The sequence below is a fragment of the Oncorhynchus mykiss genome, chromosome 8, assembly GCF_057628025.1.
Source record: "Oncorhynchus mykiss isolate SJ-2025 chromosome 8, ASM5762802v1, whole genome shotgun sequence".
NCBI classification, from domain to species: Eukaryota; Metazoa; Chordata; class Actinopteri; order Salmoniformes; family Salmonidae; genus Oncorhynchus; species Oncorhynchus mykiss.
The window spans coordinates 71,260,990-71,281,834 of NC_143029.1; the positions used below are offsets into that span (position 1 = coordinate 71,260,990).

Genomic DNA, 20,845 nt, shown 5'->3' on the forward strand with positions numbered 1-20,845 from the left:
AACCATCAAGCACTATGATGAAACTGGCTCTCATGAGGACAGCCACAGGAAAGAAAGACCCAGAGTTCTCTCTACAGAGGATAAGTTCATTAGAGTTACCAGCCTCAGAAATTGCAGCCCAAATAAATGCTTCACAGAGTTCAAGTAACAGACACATCTCAACATCAACTGTTCAGAGGAGACTGCATGAATCAGGCCTTCATGGTTGAATTGCTGCAAAGAAACCACTACTAAAGGATACCAATAAGAAGAGACTTGCTTGGGCCAAGAAACACAAGCAATGGACATTAGACCTGTGGAAATCTGTCCTTTGGTCTGACGAGTCCAAATTTGAGATATTTGGTTCCAACCGCCATGTCTTTGTGAGACACAGAGTAGGTGAACGGATGATCTCTGCATGTGTAGTTCCCACCATGAAGCATATAGGAGGAGATGTGATGGTGCTTTGCTGGTTACACTGTCAGTGATTTATTTAGAATTCAAGGCACACTTAGCCAGCATGGCTACCACAGCATTCTGCAATGATACGCCATCACATCTGGTTTGCTCATTGTGGGACTATCATTTGTTTTGTTAACAGGACAATGACCCAACACACCTCCAGGCTGTGTAAGGGCTATTTGACCAAGAAGATGAGTGATGGAGTGCTGCATCAGATGACCCGGCCTCCACAATCACCCGATCTTAACCCAATTGAGATGGTTTGGGATGAGTTGGAGTGCAGAATGAAGGAAAAGCAGCCAACAAGTGCTCAGCATATGTGAGAACTCCTTCAAGACTGTTGGAAAAGCATTCCAGGTTAAGCTGGTTGAGAGAATGCCAAGAATGTGCAAAGCTGTTATCAAGGAAAAGGCTGGCTACTTTGAATAATATAAAATATATTTGGATTTGTTTAACACTTTTTTGGTTACTACATGATTCCATATGTGTTTTTTCATAGTTTTGATGTCTTCACTATTATTCTACAATGTAGGAAATGAAGAAAAACCCTTGAATGAGTAGGTGTCCAAACTTTTGACTGGTACTGTATTTATACAAAACGTGCCAGGCATTATAATGGTAGTGTCATGAAGCATTGAAGTAATAATGCATTAGAATGTGACCGCAAAATGTTCACTCTCTCTTTGTAGAATAGCTGACCCAGAGAAGCCAATGGAGGTGACAGGTGACAATGAGGAGGACCCATGATTGTACAAAAAACATCCTTGAATTTATTACAGATGCAGTATTTCAGGATACATGGCTTGTCTAGAAAACAGTTGTCCATAGCAGCAGCGTTCAGGATATGAAAAACTCTAAAATGACAGCGAGTGTAAAGCTCAGCCCCTCAATAGTGTTCCTACTGCCTAAATGCAAAATATCATGAATACAGATTACCGCTTTTCCAGTTCTAAGCAGAGCCCAACTCTCCCCTTACTGGGACTAAAGAGAGTCTACCAGAACAGCTTAAATCAACTGCCTGTACACTACAAACTGCTACTGAGCACATTGTCAACTGTTATTTAACCCTGAGCTGAGAGAAAAGGACAGCCTTTATCCCTTTGTTCCTCAAACCCACCCACACTTATTAACCAATGAGAATGAGCATTGAATCAGAATAACTTTTTAAAATTAGACCATGGAAAACATAAGTTAATTTCATTCATTAGTTTAAAATGTTCATATTTAGTCATGTACATTTTACTTTAAAAGACAGAGCTACATCAAATAGAACTACTATATAGGGAGACTGAAAGCATGGGTGAGCTACACATTAATTCGCTAACTTACCACACCTGGCTTAAACCTGCCCAACCAACTTGATAGCAAACAATTATGGTCAGGAACACCTAAACTGCTAGATTGCTATGCATGACAATGTACTAGTGCACTTCATCCAAACCACACATGCATATACCTGTAAACATTATAGATAACAAAGACCTTTTAAAATGGTGATGCCAGTCTAAGGCTCTCTTATCTCTCTCTCGCATTCACAGAAACAAGCAAGCAAGCAAGCATTATTTTAAGCAGTACATTGTCTTTCCCCTCAACATTAAATCCATATTTATATAAAAAATTCCACTTACCACCTGTACAATCTGCTTAGTGAATCGTAACTAAATGATTGAAAATGAATTGACAAGTATAAATACAACACGGCAAATCCCCTGACAAGTTAGTTTTCACTTTCACTGTCGACATGAGGAAGGTTGGAAATTACCTAAATGTTTAACAGCTTCAAACATCATTCACTCACAAGAGTCATTGGCTTTGAACACTTATTCAGAGCTACAAGGCTTGGAACAACGTCTTAATGTTATTTTCTGTGCACCGTATCTTTGGAAAATGTTCAAGTCATTTCAAAACTTCAAAGGGATCTCTTTAATGTACTGTATGCTCTCCATTATGATTGTGTATGTTTACAATTAGAGGGACTTTTATGAATTATCACAGTTTAGAAAAAGGCTCCTCTGTTCAGAAAGTGAAACTGAAATTTTCTGGCAATGTTTATTTTGTTTTACTCCCATTTATTATTCACCAGTAAGGGAATGATAACTGTCAGACATTCAGCCCACAGCCTCTGATAGATACTGTTATTTAGTTAATACCTATAGTGAAGTGACTGCTGAACACCCTGCATTGACTCCAAGCTACACTGTGCGCTTGGGCTGCTTTAAAGTTCAATATCAAAACAGTGCCCTCATTTTCAGAGAAAATATTTTACAGCTACTATGTTATCTGCCAGCCTTGGAGTCAATATCTGGCCATTTAAGATTCCAGCTCATGTATATTAATAACGTCTTCTCTAATTGCAAGCGGTCAGTCCTGCAGTGTGGAGGCTAACTCAGCCAGGCCTCACTCATTCCCTCTATATCGCCATTGATTGTGTGTTCAGTTCAATCTCTTTTTATGGATCGTGTGATCAGTAGATGGAAGGATGCTGGTGGACTTGCCCTCTATTCTTTCCATTAATCTTCATTCCTACATGAATGTGTAATGGGGAGTGGATGGAGGTTTCATCACCAGGAACCATGTAGTTTGGTGCCATCCGGAGTTGTGGCCTAGCTCAGTGGGTAGCTGTGGTCCTATCTGCTTGGCAGTGCTGTGAAAGTTGGAAATCGAACTGCTGTGTGTTCTGGTATGGGTTAGGCCTATATAGGCCTCATGAATATGCTGTAGTCAACTGAACTGCCATGTGAAAATATTATTGGCTCAGCAACCACTGCCTACAGCAGATGGCCAACATATCAAGACCAGGTGTTTGAATGGTGATGCCCTGGAACTGTAGCACAATCAAATTGAGTTACAGAATACAAACACTGTTGGATTGAGATATTGAGGATACGTAAGCAATAAAGCACGCCAGGCTTTATCATGAGTACAGTCCCATTTACCTGTGATTGTATTCATGATATAGCACTGCCTGGTGTGCCTTATTGCTTTTATAAAACTGTTACCAACATTTTACATATTTTCCTAAATCAATTCATACAATTTCATTTTTCCATCAGAAGATATGGGGTGCGTTCCTAAATTGCCTCCAGTGTATTAGAGTGCACTCTGGGTTGTTCGTCAATTCAGAGCGTGGTCAGATTGTCTATTTTGTAAATGTAGAGAGTGTCGCTCTCTGAGCGTTCAGAGCGCACACTGGGTTGATCCGAGCGTTCTGACCTCAATGGCAGGACAAACCAAAAAATGTTTTAACCCAAACTAAATCACAAATTACCGTCATTATCATGGAAATATCCATGTAAATGCCAGTAAGCTAGTCAACTTTAGCCAGTTAGCTTGGGTACCCAAGCTAACTGGCTAAAGTTGACTAGCTTACTGGCATTTACTTGAATATTTCCATGATAATGACGGTAATTTGTGATTTAGTTTGGGTTAAAAAAAAATAGTCTTGTCCACAGAGATCAAAATTCAAAAGGAAACATTGTTTCCGAGGTCCAACAGGCAGACAGCAAGGCTTTATTTGATACCCACTGTACCAGAATAAATGCTAGGCTGGAAAAAAGGGAAATCATGTGTCGTGACATTGTATTAGTTAATGTGACGACTGTTGCTCATCGAATGATTAAAAGTTTCTAATTGCGTGATTAACTGAATCAAGCAATTATTAACTCATTAACCTGGAGCACCATGGGAAAATGTTTTTATTAAGTTTCTATTTCCCAAATGAACTCAAAGAATATCGATTTTACAACAGCCGCTAATTAAATCAGTCACTGTACCTCTACAATCTCGTTCTGAACGTCATATAATCCGGGAATCTGCACGGACCCGGGTCTCACCAATGAGTTTGTACCACACCTATCTTAGTTGAGTATTTATTTACTAGAAAGCTAAAATGATGATAAAAGATACACATACACAAAAACACATTCTAGGCTATTGATTAGAACTTAGTATAACGGGCCAACACACTATGGCACGTGTTACCCAAAAATGGGGATTTAAAAGAGAGAAAAAGATAAAGTATACGAGAGAAATATACATTTGGGTGAATTTGTCAGCTATGCTTATTCTAACCCCAGCCTTGCCACAAACTGTTGCTCTTATGGGTCAGAATATAAGGATGTAATTACGTGGGGAAGGTCTCTGTGGATTCTCCGCGTGGACCGTTGACTTCGTTGACTTTTTAGACCTCGGCTGCAGCTTGAGTCACGTCGTCTTGTCTGTAAACTCTTTAATCACATGTTTTATACCCTCGTGTCAGAAGTGGGCATAACCACGTTTAGGGCAATTCTATGGGCGTACCAAGTTAAGAGGCAAGGTCTAGATTTTACTCAAATCCAATTTTAGACAACTAACACATTTCATCTTTACCAAAACATTCTCTTTGATTTGGACATTTTCCACACAACGTACAATGTATAAACATCAAACATATTCTAGGTAAACTGTTGGCGTTACTATGTTTTTGTAATAATGCAATCTATTAACCTTTAATAACAAAACAAAATGACATACATTTTCATATTCCATCTATCGTCATGACCACCATTGTGGCTGACGGAAACCATTGTTCCAAAGTCCCTTTATTTCATGTTTAATGTTCTGAGGCTGGTTCTCCATAGTAACAGGACAAAAGCAATTTGTCTGTGGCATAAGATTTACCAGGGAGCTGACCAAGAACCCGATGGTCACTCTGACAGAGCTCTAGAGTTTGTCTGTGGAGATGGGAGAGCCTTCCAGAAGGACATTAATCTCTGCAGCACTCCACCAATTAGGCCTTTATGGTTGAGTGGCCAGACGGAAGCCACTCCTCAGTAAAAGGCACATGACAGCCTGCTTGATGTTTGCCAAAAGTCACCTAAAGACAAGATTCTCTGGTCTGATGAAATCAAGGTTGAACTCTTTGGCCTGAATGCAGCCCATAAATAACAATTAACATAGTAGTCTCTAGTCTTCTTAACTTGGGGTTTGTTTAACTATACAGGAGTACATTGTCTCAGTAACAAAATTACCACACCCCGCATCAACAGATCGTTACCAAATAACCTGTTAAGTGGGCAATTCTAAATTGGGATTGAGACCCATCATTAATATCAATCTATTGTTAAGATTAAACATTGACACTGTCTCCAACACATTTTGACCATGATGACAGTGTCCCACAGGAGATGTTTAACAAGGTCCCTAGTTGCTATCTATAACCTTTCCCTACTCTCATGCTGTGCGGCCTTTCACTCTTCCTCATGGACCTGTGACAGGCAGCCCTCACGGTGATCTCCCTTGTCAATGTATCTTTGTTAGATAACATTACTGTGTAGAAGACATGAATAACAATTATTTTTATCTTGCAAATATAGCTAGCAAGCATAACTTAACCTTGCTAACGAAAATACACACATTCTCAGGTAGATTCTGTCCTATATACATCTTGAACCCGTTTTCATTCTTGCTGGCCAGCTGGAGTCTGAGGCTGATTTAACAATTCGAAGTACATCATTAATATTAATTTGAGGCAAGTCCTGAAGACACTACCACTATCTCAGTTTTTCTCTAGGCAACGTTATTTCGTCGATAACAACTAGACTGACTTCCGTTCTATAGTATGCGCCACCAGAAATTGCCACACCGGTAGGAAGTGTGTCTAGAACGTTTGTTCATTGAATGTGCATAAGGGCTATTCTGAGGTAATAACTTTGCGCGGACTGAGCGAGCGTTTAAGAGGTGAAATCGAACTAGAACTGCCCCTGTCCTCCTTCCTTCGCTACCACTACGAGGTAAAATAGATCCAAGCAACCAGCATAGCAACGGACGCTTTGGTTCATTACGTGATCCAGTCAGAATGTTTCAAGTTCTAGCAACAGACGCTAGAACTCATCGAATCCTATTGTTGGTTAAAAATCCCACCATGGTCACGTGTCAAATCCTTACTCACTGATGTTGTTAAGGGATATAACGAGCATTGTCAAAGTCCCTTGTAAAACACTCCCTTGTAAAGATCATTGAGTGGAAAGAATCAAAGTAAAAAGACTCTTGAGAACATGCAACTCACTATTTCAGTAAAAGGGAATTTACTTGAGGGCAACATCTAAACAAAAATCAGGAATTGTTATCTTTGTCCAGTCAGAGCACTGAATCTGAGATGTCCTTTGAAGATATCTGGAGAGATCTAAAGATGCTAATTTTTTTGTTTCCTGAAGTTCACGATCAGCTCCTTTGTTGTTTGATGTTGGGTGAGAGGTTATTTTCCTGCACCACATTCCCAGGCCCCTCACCTAATCAGGCTTGCTACTGTTGTGTCGTCTGCAAACGTCATCTGATGATTGAGTTGGAGGCGTGCGTGGCCACGCAATCATGGGTGAACAGGGAGTACAGGAAGGGGCTGAGCACGAATCCTTGCAGGGCCCCAGTGTTGAGGGTCAGCGAAGTGGAGGGGTTGTTTCCTGCCTTCACCTCCTGGGGGTGACCCGTCAGGAAGTCCAGGACCCAGTTGCAAAGGGTGGGGTTCAGACCCAGGGCCTCAAGCATAATGATGAGCTTGGAGGGTACTATGATGTTGAATGCTGCGCTAAAGGGGGTTAACACTCTTAAATATCTTACTCACGTCGGCCATGGAGGAGGAGAGCCCACAGTCCTTGGTAGCGGGCCATGTCGGTGGCGCTGTGTTATCCTCAAAGTGGGCAAAGAAGGTGTTTAGCTTGTCTGGAAGAAAGACGTCAGTGTCCGCGACGTGGCTTGTTTTCCCTTTGTAGTCTGTGATTGTCTGTAGACCCTGCCACATGCATCTCGTGTCTGAGCTGTTGAATTGCAACTCCTCTCTGTCTATATACTGACGTTTTGCCTGTTTGATTTCCTTAGAGGGAATAACTACACTGTTTGTATTCGGGCATATTCCCAGTCACCTTGCCATGGTTAAATTCTATGGTTCACGCTTTCAGATTTGCGCAAATGTTGCCATCTATTCATGGTTTCTGGTTTAGGGTAGGTTTAAATAGTCTGTGGGTACAATCTCCTATACACTTCCTGATAAACTCAGTCACCGTATTAGTGTGTTCGTCTATGTTGTTCCCAGAAGCTATCCAGTCAGCATGCTCAAAACGATCTTGAAGCGTGCATTCCTTTTTGGTCAGACCAGCGTTGAATAGTCCTTAGCACGGGTACTTCCTTTTTGAGTTTCTGCCTATAGGAAGGGAGGAGCAAAATTGAGTCGTGATCAGATTTGCTGATGGGAGGATGGGGGAGGTTCTTGTAGGCATCCCGGAAGTTGGAGTAGCAGTGGTTGAGTGTTTTAGCAGCGCGAGTACTACATTCAATGTGTCGATAGAACTTCTGTAATGTTTTTCTCAAATTTGTTAAAATCCCCAGCTACAATAAAATGCGGCCTCAGGATATGTGGTTTCCAGTTTGCATAAAGTCCAGTGAAGTTCTTTGAAGGCCGTCATGGTATCGGCTTGAGGGGGAATATACACGGTTGTGACTATAACCGGAGAGAATTCGCTTTGGAGGTAATACGGTCTGCATTTAATTGTGAGGTATTCTAGGTCGGGTGAACAAAACGACTTGAGATCCTGTATGTTGTTATCTCAATCACACCATGAGTATTTAATCATGAAACATACACCCCCACCCTCCTTCCCGGAGAGATATTTATTATTGTCTGCGCAATGAACTGAGAACCCAACTGGATGTGCAGGCTCAGACAGTATATCCCGAGAGAGCCATGTTTCCGTGAAACAGAGTGTTACAATCGCGGATATCTCTCTGAAAGGAAATCCTCACCCTGACCTCATCAACTTTATTATCCAGAGACTGAACATTAGAGAGTAATATACTCGGAAGCGGTGGGTGGTGTGCGCCTCCTGAGTCGGACTAGAAGTCCACTCCGAGTACTTATGTTTTTCGAAAACATAATGTTAACTTTCACTGCTATGCGGATGACACACAGCTGTACATTTCAATTAAACATGGTGAAGCCCCAAAATTGCCCTTGCTAGAAGAATGTGTTTCAGACATAAGGAAGTGGATGGCTGCAAACTTTCTACTTTTAAACTCGGACAAAACAGAGATGCTTGTTCTAGGTCCCAAGAAACAAAGAGATCTTCTGTTGAATCTGACAATTAATCTTAATGGTTGTACAGTCGTCTCAAATAAAACTGTGAAGGACCTCGGCGTTACTCTGGACCCTGATCTCTCTTTTGAAGAACATATCAAGACCATTTCAAGGACAGCTTTTTTCCATCTACGTAACATTGCAAAAATCAGAAACTTTCTGTCCAAAAATGATGCAGAAAAATTAATCCATGCTTTTGTCACTTCCAGGTTAGACTACTGCAATGCTCTACTTTCCGGCTACCCGGATAAAGCACTAAATAAACTTCAGTTAGTGCTAAATACGGCTGCTAGAATCCTGACTAGAACCAAAAAATGTGATCATATTACTCCAGTGCTAGCCTCTCTACACTGGCTTCCTGTCAAAGCAAGAGCTGATTTCAAGGTTTTACTGCTAACCTACAAAGCATTACATGGGCTTGCTCCTACCTATCTCTCTGATTTGGTCCTGCCGTACATACCTACACGTACGCTACGGTCACAAGACGCAGGCCTCCTAATTGTCCCTAGAATTTTTAAGCAAACAGCTGGAGGCAGGGCTTTTTCCTATAGAGCTCCATTTTTATGGAACGGTCTGCCTACCCATGTCAGAGACGCAAACTCGGTCTCAACCTTTAAGTCTCTACTGAAGACTCATCTCTTCAGTGGGTCATATGATTGAGTGTAGTCTGGCCCAGGAGTGGGAGGGTGAACGGAAAGGCTCTGGAGCAACGAACCGCCCTTGCTGTCTCTGCCTGGCCGGTTCCCCTCTTTCCACTGGGATTCTCTGCCTCTAGCCCTATTACAGGGGCTGAGTCACTGGCTTTACTGGGGCTCTCTCATGCCGTCCCTGGAGGGGGTGCGTCACCTGAGTGGGTTGAGTCACTGATGTGGTCATCCTGTCTGGGTTGGCGCCCCCCCCCCCCCCCTTGGGTTGTGCCGTGGCGGAGGTCTTTGTGGGCTATACTCAGCCTTGTCTCAGGATGGTAAGTTGGTGGTTGAAGATATCCCTCTAGTGGTGTGGGGGCTGTGCTTTGGCAAAGTGGGTGGGGTTATATCCTTCCTGTTTGGCCCTGTCCGGGGGTGTCCTCGGAGTGGGCCACAGTGTCTCCTGACCCCTCCTGTCTCAGCCTCCAGTATTTATGCTGCAGTAGTTTATGTGTCGGGGGGCTAGGGTCAGTTTGTTATATCTGGAGTACTTCTCCTGTCCTATTCGGTGTCCTGTGTGAATCTAAGTGTGCGTTCTCTAATTCTCTCCTTCTCTCTTTCTCTCTCTCGGAGGACCTGAGCCCTAGGACCATGCCCCAGGACTACCTGACATGATGACTCCTTGCTGTCCCCAGTCCACCTGGCTGTGCTGCTGCTCCAGTTTCAACTGTTCTGCCTTATTATTATTCGACCATGCTGGTCATTTATGAACATTTGAACATCTTGACCATGTTTTGTTATAATCTCCACCCGGCACAGCCAGAAGAGGACTGGCCACCCCACATAGCCTGGTTCCTCTCTAGGTTTCTTCCTAGGTTTTGGCCTTTCTAGGGAGTTTTTCCTAGCCACCGTGCTTCTACACCTGCATTGCTTGCTCTTTGGGGTTTTAGGCTGGGTTTCTGTACAGCACTTTGAGATATCAGCTGATGTACGAAGGGCTATATACATAAATTTGATTTGATTTGATTTTCCGCTGGCTGTGTTTTAAATCAGTCTCTGGAATCAATTAAATTGCCCTGGGGGGTACGAACAAAGGATCCGATTCGGGAAAGTCGTAATCCTGGTCATAATGCTGGTGAAATACCACTGCTCTGTTATCCAAAAGTTCTTCCCGGCTGTATGTAATAACAAACAATGTCCAGGCCTAGTAATGTAAGAAATAACACATAACAAAATACTGCAAAGTTCACTAAGAGCTAGTAGCACAGCAGCCATTTTACCATTAATAGTAGACTATGTATGAATCTTCAGTGAAATGAGCCATGGAATGCAATGTAGGCACGCAGAGAATGCATGTCTTTGCTTCATCTGAGACATCAGCATGAACAAAAGTAGTCAAAACAAACAGCCGGTTGCCTTTTCCTTTACATGTCAGTCCTGTGGCGGTAAATTAAAGTGGAGACCCTAGTGCTCCTCTGGCTCCTCTCCTCATTCAGGTGTATAATCAGAGTGTTTAGTGAGGAAAGACTTAAGTCTATTTAATTCTGCCAGGGCTTTGCTTTGTGATTGATGATTTTGTTGTGCTAGCACTCCTTTGCATAGAACTCCTGACACAACAATGGAAACAGTGATTGAAGAAAAAGAAGAAGCTGTTGTACTAATGGAAAACACTCTGTTCTCTGATTCTCTGAGTTCTTTGTGGTTGAAGATATTGGACCCGAGTTTGCTTTGTGACAAATTCCACTCCGTTTATGGTTAATTGCTTTTCAGTGTACATGAACAGGCACATTCTTTGCTCTGTTGTGTTGTGCTGTGTGGTCAATTCGTCATCTTAAATGATATTAGTTTGAAACACTAAATGTAGTGCCATTATTACCCCTCAAAAACTTGGACAGAGTGAGTCACAAAAAGGTGGGGTGTTTGTGTATTTGCATGCCTGCGTCCTTGCAAGTGTGTGTAATGTTAATAATTCTGTAGGTGCTTATCCAGAGTATACCAAACATTAGGAACACTTTCCTAATATTGAGTTGCACGCACCCCCTCCCCCCCTCCCCCCACAATTAAGGTTAAGTTCCTTGCTCAAGGGCACATTGTATGAATTTTCACCTTGTCGGCTTGGGGAATCAAACTAGCGATTTATTGGTTACTGGGCGAACACGCTAACCGCTAGGCTACCTACCTGTGTGTGTTATTTTGGTTTCACAATTGAAATTCTAATGAAGAAAGAACATTACTAGCTGGCTAGCCAGTTCAGTAAAAACATTATTGAAAGCAAGCTGGCTACATCCTATGATTAGCTTCACAAGCGGTTATAACAAGAACAAAGCAATCAGTTACCATATGGAATTTATAGACACAATAGCAGATGGAGAAATGGTACTCATATTCAGCAAACATAAATAGGAAAAATGTAACGTTCTCTTTCGAAGTGAATATTTGATTTAAAGTTATGTACTCCGTTTAAAAACGTGGTTGCATCTTTATGTAACAAACCACAGATAAAATGTAGTCCATTACTTACTTAATTTAAATAATTTTTGAAACAGTTACTTTGTTTTTCCTCAAACTGTGTAATTGAAACACGTTTTGAAAGAGAAACTTTTGTTAACTTAGTATCTGTAGTATTTGCATTGACAGAACCTCTAAATTGGGCTTTAAGCTAGTGTATATTGAGCTCCAAAGAAAGCCTTGGAGGTTGACTGTAACTACTTTTAGACTGTAGCATAACAAATACGCTGTGAGAAGAGGTCACTGCTGAAATGCTGTAATTTAAATTCTGTTGATAGGAAATGCACACATTCCATTACCTTCTTTGCCTTGCAGAGTGGGAGATAGATTTTCCTAAACAGCCTTGCTGTTGAAGAGACAGTGAACGAGAACAAATGAGAGGCTGGAGTGAGACAATACTACATTATAGTATCTCCTTTTACCTTGACAATCTATTATTCAAAAGGCAGATTAGACTGTATAGTAAGTCATTCTCAGAAATGTATGTCTTGTACATTATGTCATTCCAAGGATACAAACTCAGCAAAGGTTTGTGTGTTCTTGATGTTAACCTCATTCGTACTCCACCTTGAATGGCAGTCAACATGTTTTTCCACTGTGACTAATTGTTTCACTTTTTTTATACACTAATAAAACTGCTCAATTCATCCGAGTGGTAGGTCTGGCAAATTAATGTAGTAATGACCCTTCAATCAACACGGAAAGACCTCCTTCCGTCACACCCCCAATCATTATTTCCCTGTCTTCTTCACACATCTATAATTGTCTGTGAGGGTAGAGGAGAAAGGGTAACCCCTTTACTGAAAACCATCGTCTGGCATTTTGTCTCTCCACTTTGACCTACTGTAACCTGTAATTGCTATAGACTACAGAGCCAAGACATAGGCATACAGACGAAGTAAAGAAAGCAAATCTTATTCTTAGAACAGCATTCATAAAACATGCTATTAGGTTCTGGACATGCATGTCAGCAGGGGTTTCTTGTTATAATACAGATACAAAAATAACAGACTACTGGTACTATACATTAGAGTGTAACATACTAAGCACATCTTTAGAGTGAAAAATCTTCATATGCTCTGTCTTCTTGTCACACCTATGATTTTTATGTGAGGGGTGAGGTGATAGTAAAGACCTTAAATCCCTCACCCCCCCATACTGAAACCAGACTCTTATACTCCTAAACACAGCTTCTAGTCTTCCTTGACCTAGTTTGCCACAATATTGATAGTTTCAAATCAGGAGAGCAGCACGAGATACTCAGGGGAGACGGAGAGGGCCTCCTTTAAAAGAAGACACTTTGTATTCAAAACACACCATCATTAACTGACCGTTCCCAATATACTCACCAGCAGCCCTATGGATCAGGCAGGCAGGAGGCTGTTTAAATTAGCAGTATCTCTCATCTCAAAAAGCCCTGGTTATTTCACATGGTTAGCCCTTGGCTGTTTGGGTTCTGCAGATGGAGGTCCCATGTGAGCCGGCATGAGCCGTTAGCTGAAGGCATGCATTTAGTATGTGGAAAATGCAGCCCATATGTAGAACAACTGGGGGATATACCTGTGATGCAGTACATGGGAAAAAAATCTTTCTACAGTAATGTAGTGATTGAGGAGGAAAAGTCGATGTGGGGTCTGAACAAGAGTGAGTGGAATCATAGTGAGTGCACTTCCACCTGTGCCAAATGGCTCAGACCTCTTGACTAAGGCTGCAGTGCACTCATAAACAGGGTGCAAGGCTACTCCAATGTATTTGAGATGGTCAGAATGTTTGTCTTGTCAGATTTAAATTCTGACTTGCCAAATTCAAATGAAAACTTGTGAATTTTAAAGTAATAAAAGGGGCAGATCAACTGACGAACAGAGACACAACTAGTGGTGACCTGTCATTGGAGGGCCCCACCGGTTTAGCTAAATTAAAAATAAATTTTAAAAAAACATTTTTTTGCCTGTTTTGCATGTTATTTTGGCATTAAAAAAATAATCATTGAGTTAATAAAACCGCAGACAAACATAGTCTCTTTTTTTCTTTCTTGAGTAAGGTAGCTCCAAAATGCATGTGTTTCAGCCTAGCTCAGTGATTTCTGTGGTGGTGGGACAGCCAGCGGGAAATACGGAGTGTAGTGGTTGGTAATGTTCTCAGGTTCCACTGTGATTGGCTCAGTGTTCTGTCACTCATGGGGACCCTAAGTCACCGCAAAATCTACAGGGAGAGCTCGAAAATTCAAGCACCTTGGGTACTGCCATAGTTACAGAAATGCCCATCCAAGGCGGCTCAAGGTCATTGGCCACAGACAAAATGACATCAAATGACGTCCAATCAAAAGCTACTGTAGATATAACATGTCAATATCATACTTTCAAAATCATAGCTAGCAGTCATCATGAATCAAGTTGAAAATCTTCTGGCAAATCCTTTTCAATCCTTTACGTATGAAGAGAAATTATGAAGAGAACTTAAAGATAAAATGTATCGGTGCTCATCGGCCATTGGAAATAAACGTTAGACAAGAAGTAGGAAATCGCAAATTCAACCATGTGTGGTTTGGAAGAAATCAGTGGCTAACTGCAAGCATTGCAAAGCAATCATTAGCCTGCTATTCAGTGGAGTGGATGTGTGGTCCAAGTCTGGGTTTAAAGGGTCTCTTTTCCAAGTTTAAAAGGATAAACATTCAACATTGGCCATGCTATCAATCCAGCATGATTTCTGCTGAGTTCAAAACAACTGGGAACGGGGGGGAGCTCCGACTGGGGAAAATAAATGTTGAATGGTCATGCAACTCAGAATTCCAAGTCGGGAACTCTGGCCTCTTTCTAAAGCTCCGACCTGAAGATCACTAACGTTATGATTCAACCTGTTTTTTCTGTGCTCCCAGTTGTCTTGAATGCGCCACAAATCCAGAGAATGCCAGACTTTGATGACAAAATTTTCCCACGAAGGACCACCACGCCACAATCCTGTTCAAGTGAGCACAACAAGGGGAGTCCAAAAATGTCTTGTATGCTGCTGGATAAATTATGTAATATGCCAGGGAGATATGTATACTGTAGCTAAGAAAGTAATACTAAGTGTATGTTGTGTAGTAAGCTGTTAGTAGCCCATGTGCCTCACCCTAAGAATTTGGTCCCTTTTCCCCCTCATAATTTAGCCTACTGTTCTGATTTGGTGGTGCACATGTATTTTAGAGTAATGTCATCATGCTATATTGTAAGATGTTTCATTGTCTGGTTATATGCCCCCTTTATTTATCATACGGTTTTGACTTGGTGTACAGGGAGAATACTGTAAGAACGGCCCATGTTCAGAATTCTGTTGCTGTACATTTCAAAAGTGCTGAACAAATAGTTATATTGACTACGTCCGCGCTAGCTCACTCATTAATGTCTTAATCAAAATTACGGATTGTCTCCGAAGTGGCACAGCGGTTTAAGGAATTGCATCTCATTGCTGGAGGCATCACTACAGACCCTGGTTCAATTCCAGGCTGTATCACAACCGGCCGTGATTGGGAGTCCCATAGGGCGGCGCACAATTGGCCCAGAGTCGTCTGGGTAAGGGTTTGGCCGAGGTAGGTTGTCACTGTAAATAAGAATGTGTTCTGAACCGACTTGCCTAGTTACATTTTTTTTATTATCTGCTCGTCGTCCCCTTATGACATAGTTGTACATCTCAATTGTCAGAAATCACATTTGTTAAAGCAAGTCAGCTATGTTTTTGTAAAAAGCAGTAAATGAGGCTGAATGAAATGTTTCGCTGCCAGACAAGGCTCCGCTGTTAGTCAGGTGTAACATCGGTAAGGTGTTGGGATGGCTGTTGGGACTTATGTAGGCCTTACCAGTTTGTGACCATCATTATAGTCCAATTAATGTATTGTTTAGTGTTGTGTAGTGGCTTTGCTGGCGTGCATGTAACACAATGTTGGGAAGTTTTTCCCAGCAAGATTTACATGCTAAATTCGCCACTGGACTTTGTTCAGTTGATACTCCCTGAATCAGGAGGGAATAAATGGGATAAAGATGAAATCCGGAATCCTCCAACTAGGATTTCTGTAAAACCTGGGAAGTTTAGAAAAGTTACTGGAATTTTGCAAATAAAAAAGGTGTGATGGGTCCACACTGAAAAAGATGTAGCAGGAATCTTACTTAATTTTTCAATTTTGCAATCCTACTGATAAGTGAAAACTCTTCTTGAGTCCGTTTAGCTGGAAACCAGGGGCACATACATGACTATCCTGGACGCTGGCAGGAGACAATAAGAAACCACAGTGACAGAATAAATTCAACCACACCTTTTTTGTTTTATCACAAAACCGGATAGCAACCTTTGTCCAATGAAGTCCACAAAGCATTTGCATGTACAGTAACATGACCTACAGCATGGCCAAGCAAGTTAATGTTGCCGACATTGTCGGACCACTAAACAACTATCGACTAAGAACCACAGAGTTACTGCAAGTGGCTAAGAAAACAGGAGCTGCCTCCACTATTCCAGCACCATTTCAACATCAAATCACCTCTGCTTAGTCTAATCCAGTGACAACTAAAATATACCAAAAACAATTTTGGCCAATCAATGTAAGCTAAATATGATGTGGCTGTCTATGGTTCTGATTTCTGTGTGCATGTGCATTCTTGCAAGAAGAATAATATGTCTCATCCTACTTGTAGAAAAACACTAATGCCAACTTCTTTTTCATGTTGATGAAACAGTCTATCACTCTGTCATACAGTAGAATGCTTTTATTTTTTGTTGTCCTAGGCTACCTGGCTAAAATGCTTGCTCGCTAGGCAAACTTCCATTCAGGGGCAACTTTAGCTAGTTAACATTAGCCTTCTAAATCTAGCTACATATTGAACTTCCATCCTCTCAGACCAGGGGGACAACAATGTAGGAATTAATGGTTGGATCAGAATCGTCATTATAATAATTGGCGAGTATGGAGAATGAAGCAAAACCACAAGTCCGAATCCATATTTCCATCCATGGCTAATTTAGGAAAGGGCCAATTTTAGCTAGCTACCACAGGACAACACAACGAGATACAACAATTCAAGTTTTTCTGTGAATGACGTATGCTCTCAATGCGATTTGATAGGAGTGATGCCAAAACCAAGCTGGCTTCCCTTGACACTTTTTGGTGCACCAGGACCATTCACAGTCGAGCTCGCTCAGTTTAGCGCGACACTGATAGGCACATTTTTTTATAAATTATTTTGGTCAAAGGAGGCCAGATGCTCGCTGGCTTCCCTTGCCTTTAATGCTACGGGCGACAACAATGTCATACTCGTTTGGACCAGACAGCCTCAGAAAGATGGCCTACACGTAGAGAGATAGAGGGGCGCTGATATGAAAATACCCTAAAATCAAAAGTGGCATTCTGTATTGTCGCCTCATATAAAACATTTGATCTCAATTCCAAAAGGCGGGAGTATACATCCAAATTAAAAGTTTAAGCTTCACTGTCCAAATAAATACATAAGGGTGTGTAGTTCAGAAAACAGTGTTTAGCTGCACTGCCAAGTACACTGTTAAAATTAAGTGCTTTATAACAACTAGTTGAAACTGAGCTGCCACCAGCTTGAAGGAGACAAAACTTTAATTTTGCTGGAGTATTGTACACATTATCCTGATATGTTTTGAAACATTACATGGTGTGTTGTAACACCACTTTATCAAGTGTTGTGCAACACCTTTCCAGGGACTTGGAGCACTCACAGGAAAGGTTGAAAAAAACTATTTAGGTGTTTCGAGTCCTGTTAAGTGCAGAATTAGATACCTTCTCTTTTGGTGTTTCCTCACTCTACAGCTTCTAAACACCCATCTGATGTTTTGAATCCTGTCTAGTGCAGAATTATACAACGGGCGGGTCTAATCGTGAATGGGTAAAGTTTATCAGAGTTTATCAGCCAGTCAAAATCATGAATCAGCTGGCATCATTTTTATGGATATACAAAGAAATGTCAATTGAAAATGGGCAAACGAAACGAAGTGCAGCTAGTTTGCAGTCTTTCCAGCTTCAGTTTGAAGTTAGTGTTAGCTGTGTTGTTGGCTAGCTCCTCTGAACAACACTGTCCTTACGAGAGAGCACATTTTCTATGCCAGGCGAAATCGTGCCGCTTTCGGTCAATGTTATGGATGAATCCAAATAAATGTCACTAATGTTAGAAAACAGCTTAAACAAATGCAACTACTGTTATTATTCTGTCTGCAATGTTTGACGTAACTGTAAATTAGCCGTAGTTGGCTAGCTAGCAAGCAAGGTATAAGAACGTTGCTAGGCAGTATGGCAATGAAACATTTAGAACGAATGACTGGGTCACACCCATAGATACAGAACAAAAAGACTGAACGATTGGGTCGCGTCTCCGTCAACCGAACCAATAGAACGAACGACCAGCCGGCTTGGGTAGCAACCGTAGATTTGTTTTGCGACTATGTCTTGTGGAAGGTAGAAATAGTATGAATAAATTCCTCAAAATAACATTAATGAAAATATGTCAATAACCCATTGTATAAAAGTGATAATGTCCTCGAAGCCAGTGTTTTTAGGATATATTGGCACGGTTTGCAGGCCTGAGACGAGCAACACCTGTGCCAATATATCCGCCAAACACCAGCTTCTTGGGCATTATTAGTTAATTAGATCAATTTTTCTGAATGGCAAATTATCAAATCATTTGATAATTTGCCATTTTATACTGTTTTGGCAGGCATTGTCATGCACAGTGTTCAAACCAGCTGTCATGATTGTCCTAATCAGGTCAGGTTACAGGAGACCACAACCCTACAGATTCTCTCAACCCCAACAGAGGAGGAGAGATCTAGGGGTCTGAAGATGTGGGGGTTTTATGATCCCTCACACCCCTGGTAAATCTCAGGCCACAGACAAATTCCATTGTCCTGTTACAATGGAGAACCAGCCTCAGAACATTAAACATGAAATAAAGGGACTTTGGAACAATGGTTTCTGTCAGCCACAATGGTGGTCATGACGATAGATGGAATATGAAAATGTATGTCATTTTTGTTTTGTTATTGAAGGTTAATAGATGACGTTATTACGAAAACATTGTAACGTGAAGAGTTTCCCTAGTATATGTTAATGTTTATACATTGTACGTTGTGTGGAAAATGTCCAAATCAAAGAGAATGTTTTGGTAAAGCTGAAATGTGAAGGTAGTTGTCTAAAATTGGATTTGACTCAAATCTAGACCTTGCCTCATTAATTAACTTGGTACGCCAGGAGAATTGCCCTAAAGGCAGTTACGCCCACTTCTGACCCAAGGGTATAAAACCTGTGAGTATAGAATTTATAGACAAGACTACGTGACCCAAGCTGCAGCCAAGGTCTAAAAAGTCAACGAACCCAGAACGCAACAAGTTTGAAGACAAAGAAATCCTTTTCTTCCCAAGCTACGGATGAGTAGCTGTGTCTAAGTGGGTGAATTCAAGCCGGACCCCCTTAGCATCCAATCCCAGCGAATCGTGGTATCTAAAGGGATTCATTCCTATGCTGTGAGCTCCAGAGCTGTCTGTCCTCAGAACATGCATACAACATTGTGTGAAAGAACCATAAAGTCAAAAAAAAAGTGTCTAACTTCTAATGAGTTAAATCACTAATTTGCTCTCTTTTGTTATTGTCATGAAAGATACTGACATTTTGAGCAACATATTAAGTTGGATTTATTCTTACATTATTTTGGTCAAATGTATTTAACAAATCATTGATATGACTGCATAAATTATTTTAAATATATTTGAGGTATTTTGACATTTTATTGAGACTGTCATTTCATAACTGAGGGGATACAAATAGGTGGGAGAAACTAATTGAAGGATTGGAGCAAAGAATTTAACCCCGGTCTTTCGTATTTTCTCCCCAATTACGTGGCATCCAATTGGTACAGTCTTGTCCCATCTCTGCAACTCCTGTCTGGACTCGGGAGAGGTGAAGGTTGAGAGCCGTGCATCCTCCGAAACACAACCAGGCAAGCCGCACTGCTTCTTGACACAATGCCCACTTAACCCAGAAGCTAGTCGCACAAAAGTGTCAGAGGGAGCACTGTACACCAGGTGACTGTGTCAGCATGCACTGCACCCGGCCCGCCACAGGAGTTGCTAGTGCACGATGGGACAATGGACAAAAACATCCCTGCTGGCCAAACCCTCCCCTAACCCGGACGATGCTTGGCCAATTGTGCACCGTCCCATGCGTCTCCCGGTTGAGGCCGGCTGCGACAGAGCCTGGACACAAACCAGGTTCTCTTGTAGCACAGCTACTACTGCAATGCAGTGCCTTACAGGCTGACTACACCACTCACAGTGCGTGAGCATTGCAAAATAAATGTAGAAATCTATATTATTCAATTATTGCACCCACTCTGCTCGCGAGCGTCTGCGTTGCCAAGGGCTAACATGGAACCCAAACTGGCTGCGCACATGCGCCATCATGCATAAATGTATTTTGTCCCGCCACACCAAACACGATCACAACACGCAGGTTAAAATATCAGGTTGCCAGGTGCGCAGTGTTTCCTCTGACACATTGGTGTGGCTGGCTTCTGGGTTGGATGCGCGCTGTGCAGTGCTGCTTGGTTGGGTTGTGTATCGGAGGACGCATGACTTTCAACCTTTGTCTCTCCCGAGCCCGTACGGGAGATGTAGCAATGAGACAAGATAGTAGCTACTAAAAAACAATTGGATACCACGAAATTGGGGAGAAAAAAAGGTAACATAAAAAAAAATATCAAAACGAACCAATTATATTAATTTGGGGACAGGTTGAAAAGCATTAAACATGTATGGCAATTTAGCTAGCTTGCACTTGCTAGCTAATTTGTCTTATTTAGCTAGCTTGCTGTTGCAAGGTAATTTGTCCTGGGATATAAATATTGAGTTGTTACTTTACCTGAAATGCACAAGGTCCTCTACTCCGACAATTAATTCACACATTTCTAGTCATCGCTCTTCCTTCTAGGCTTTTTCTTCTCTTGACTTTATATTGCGATTGGCAACTTTCATAAATTTGGTACATTACTGCCACAGACCTCACTCATCTTTCAGTCACCCACGTGGGTATAACCAATGAGGAGATGGCACATGGGTACCTGCTTCTATAAACCAATGAGGAGATGGGAGAGGCAGGACTTGCAGCGCGATTTGCGTC

At 41.6% G+C, this 20,845-nt stretch overlaps 1 protein-coding gene across 4 annotated transcripts in view; it reads right to left on the reverse strand.

The window, feature by feature from the left end:
* The window catches only part of LOC110530436 (E3 ubiquitin-protein ligase RNF138), a 45,859-nt gene extending 25,123 nt beyond the window's left edge, over positions 1-20,736 (reverse strand). The window contains exon 1 of one of the 4 annotated variants that reach the window (XM_090182455.1): positions 20,588-20,725. Coding sequence is in view for 1 of the 4 variants with exons in the window: in XM_090182457.1 (XP_090038583.1) it covers positions 20,588-20,631 (44 nt within the window). In the remaining 3 variants the exon portion in view is untranslated. Of the gene's footprint in view, positions 1-2,069; positions 2,176-20,587 lie in introns of those variants that run through there. The other 3 variants (XM_090182454.1, XM_090182457.1, XM_090182456.1) reach the window with 3 other exon arrangements.
* Between the last annotated feature and the right edge of the window lie 109 nt (positions 20,737-20,845).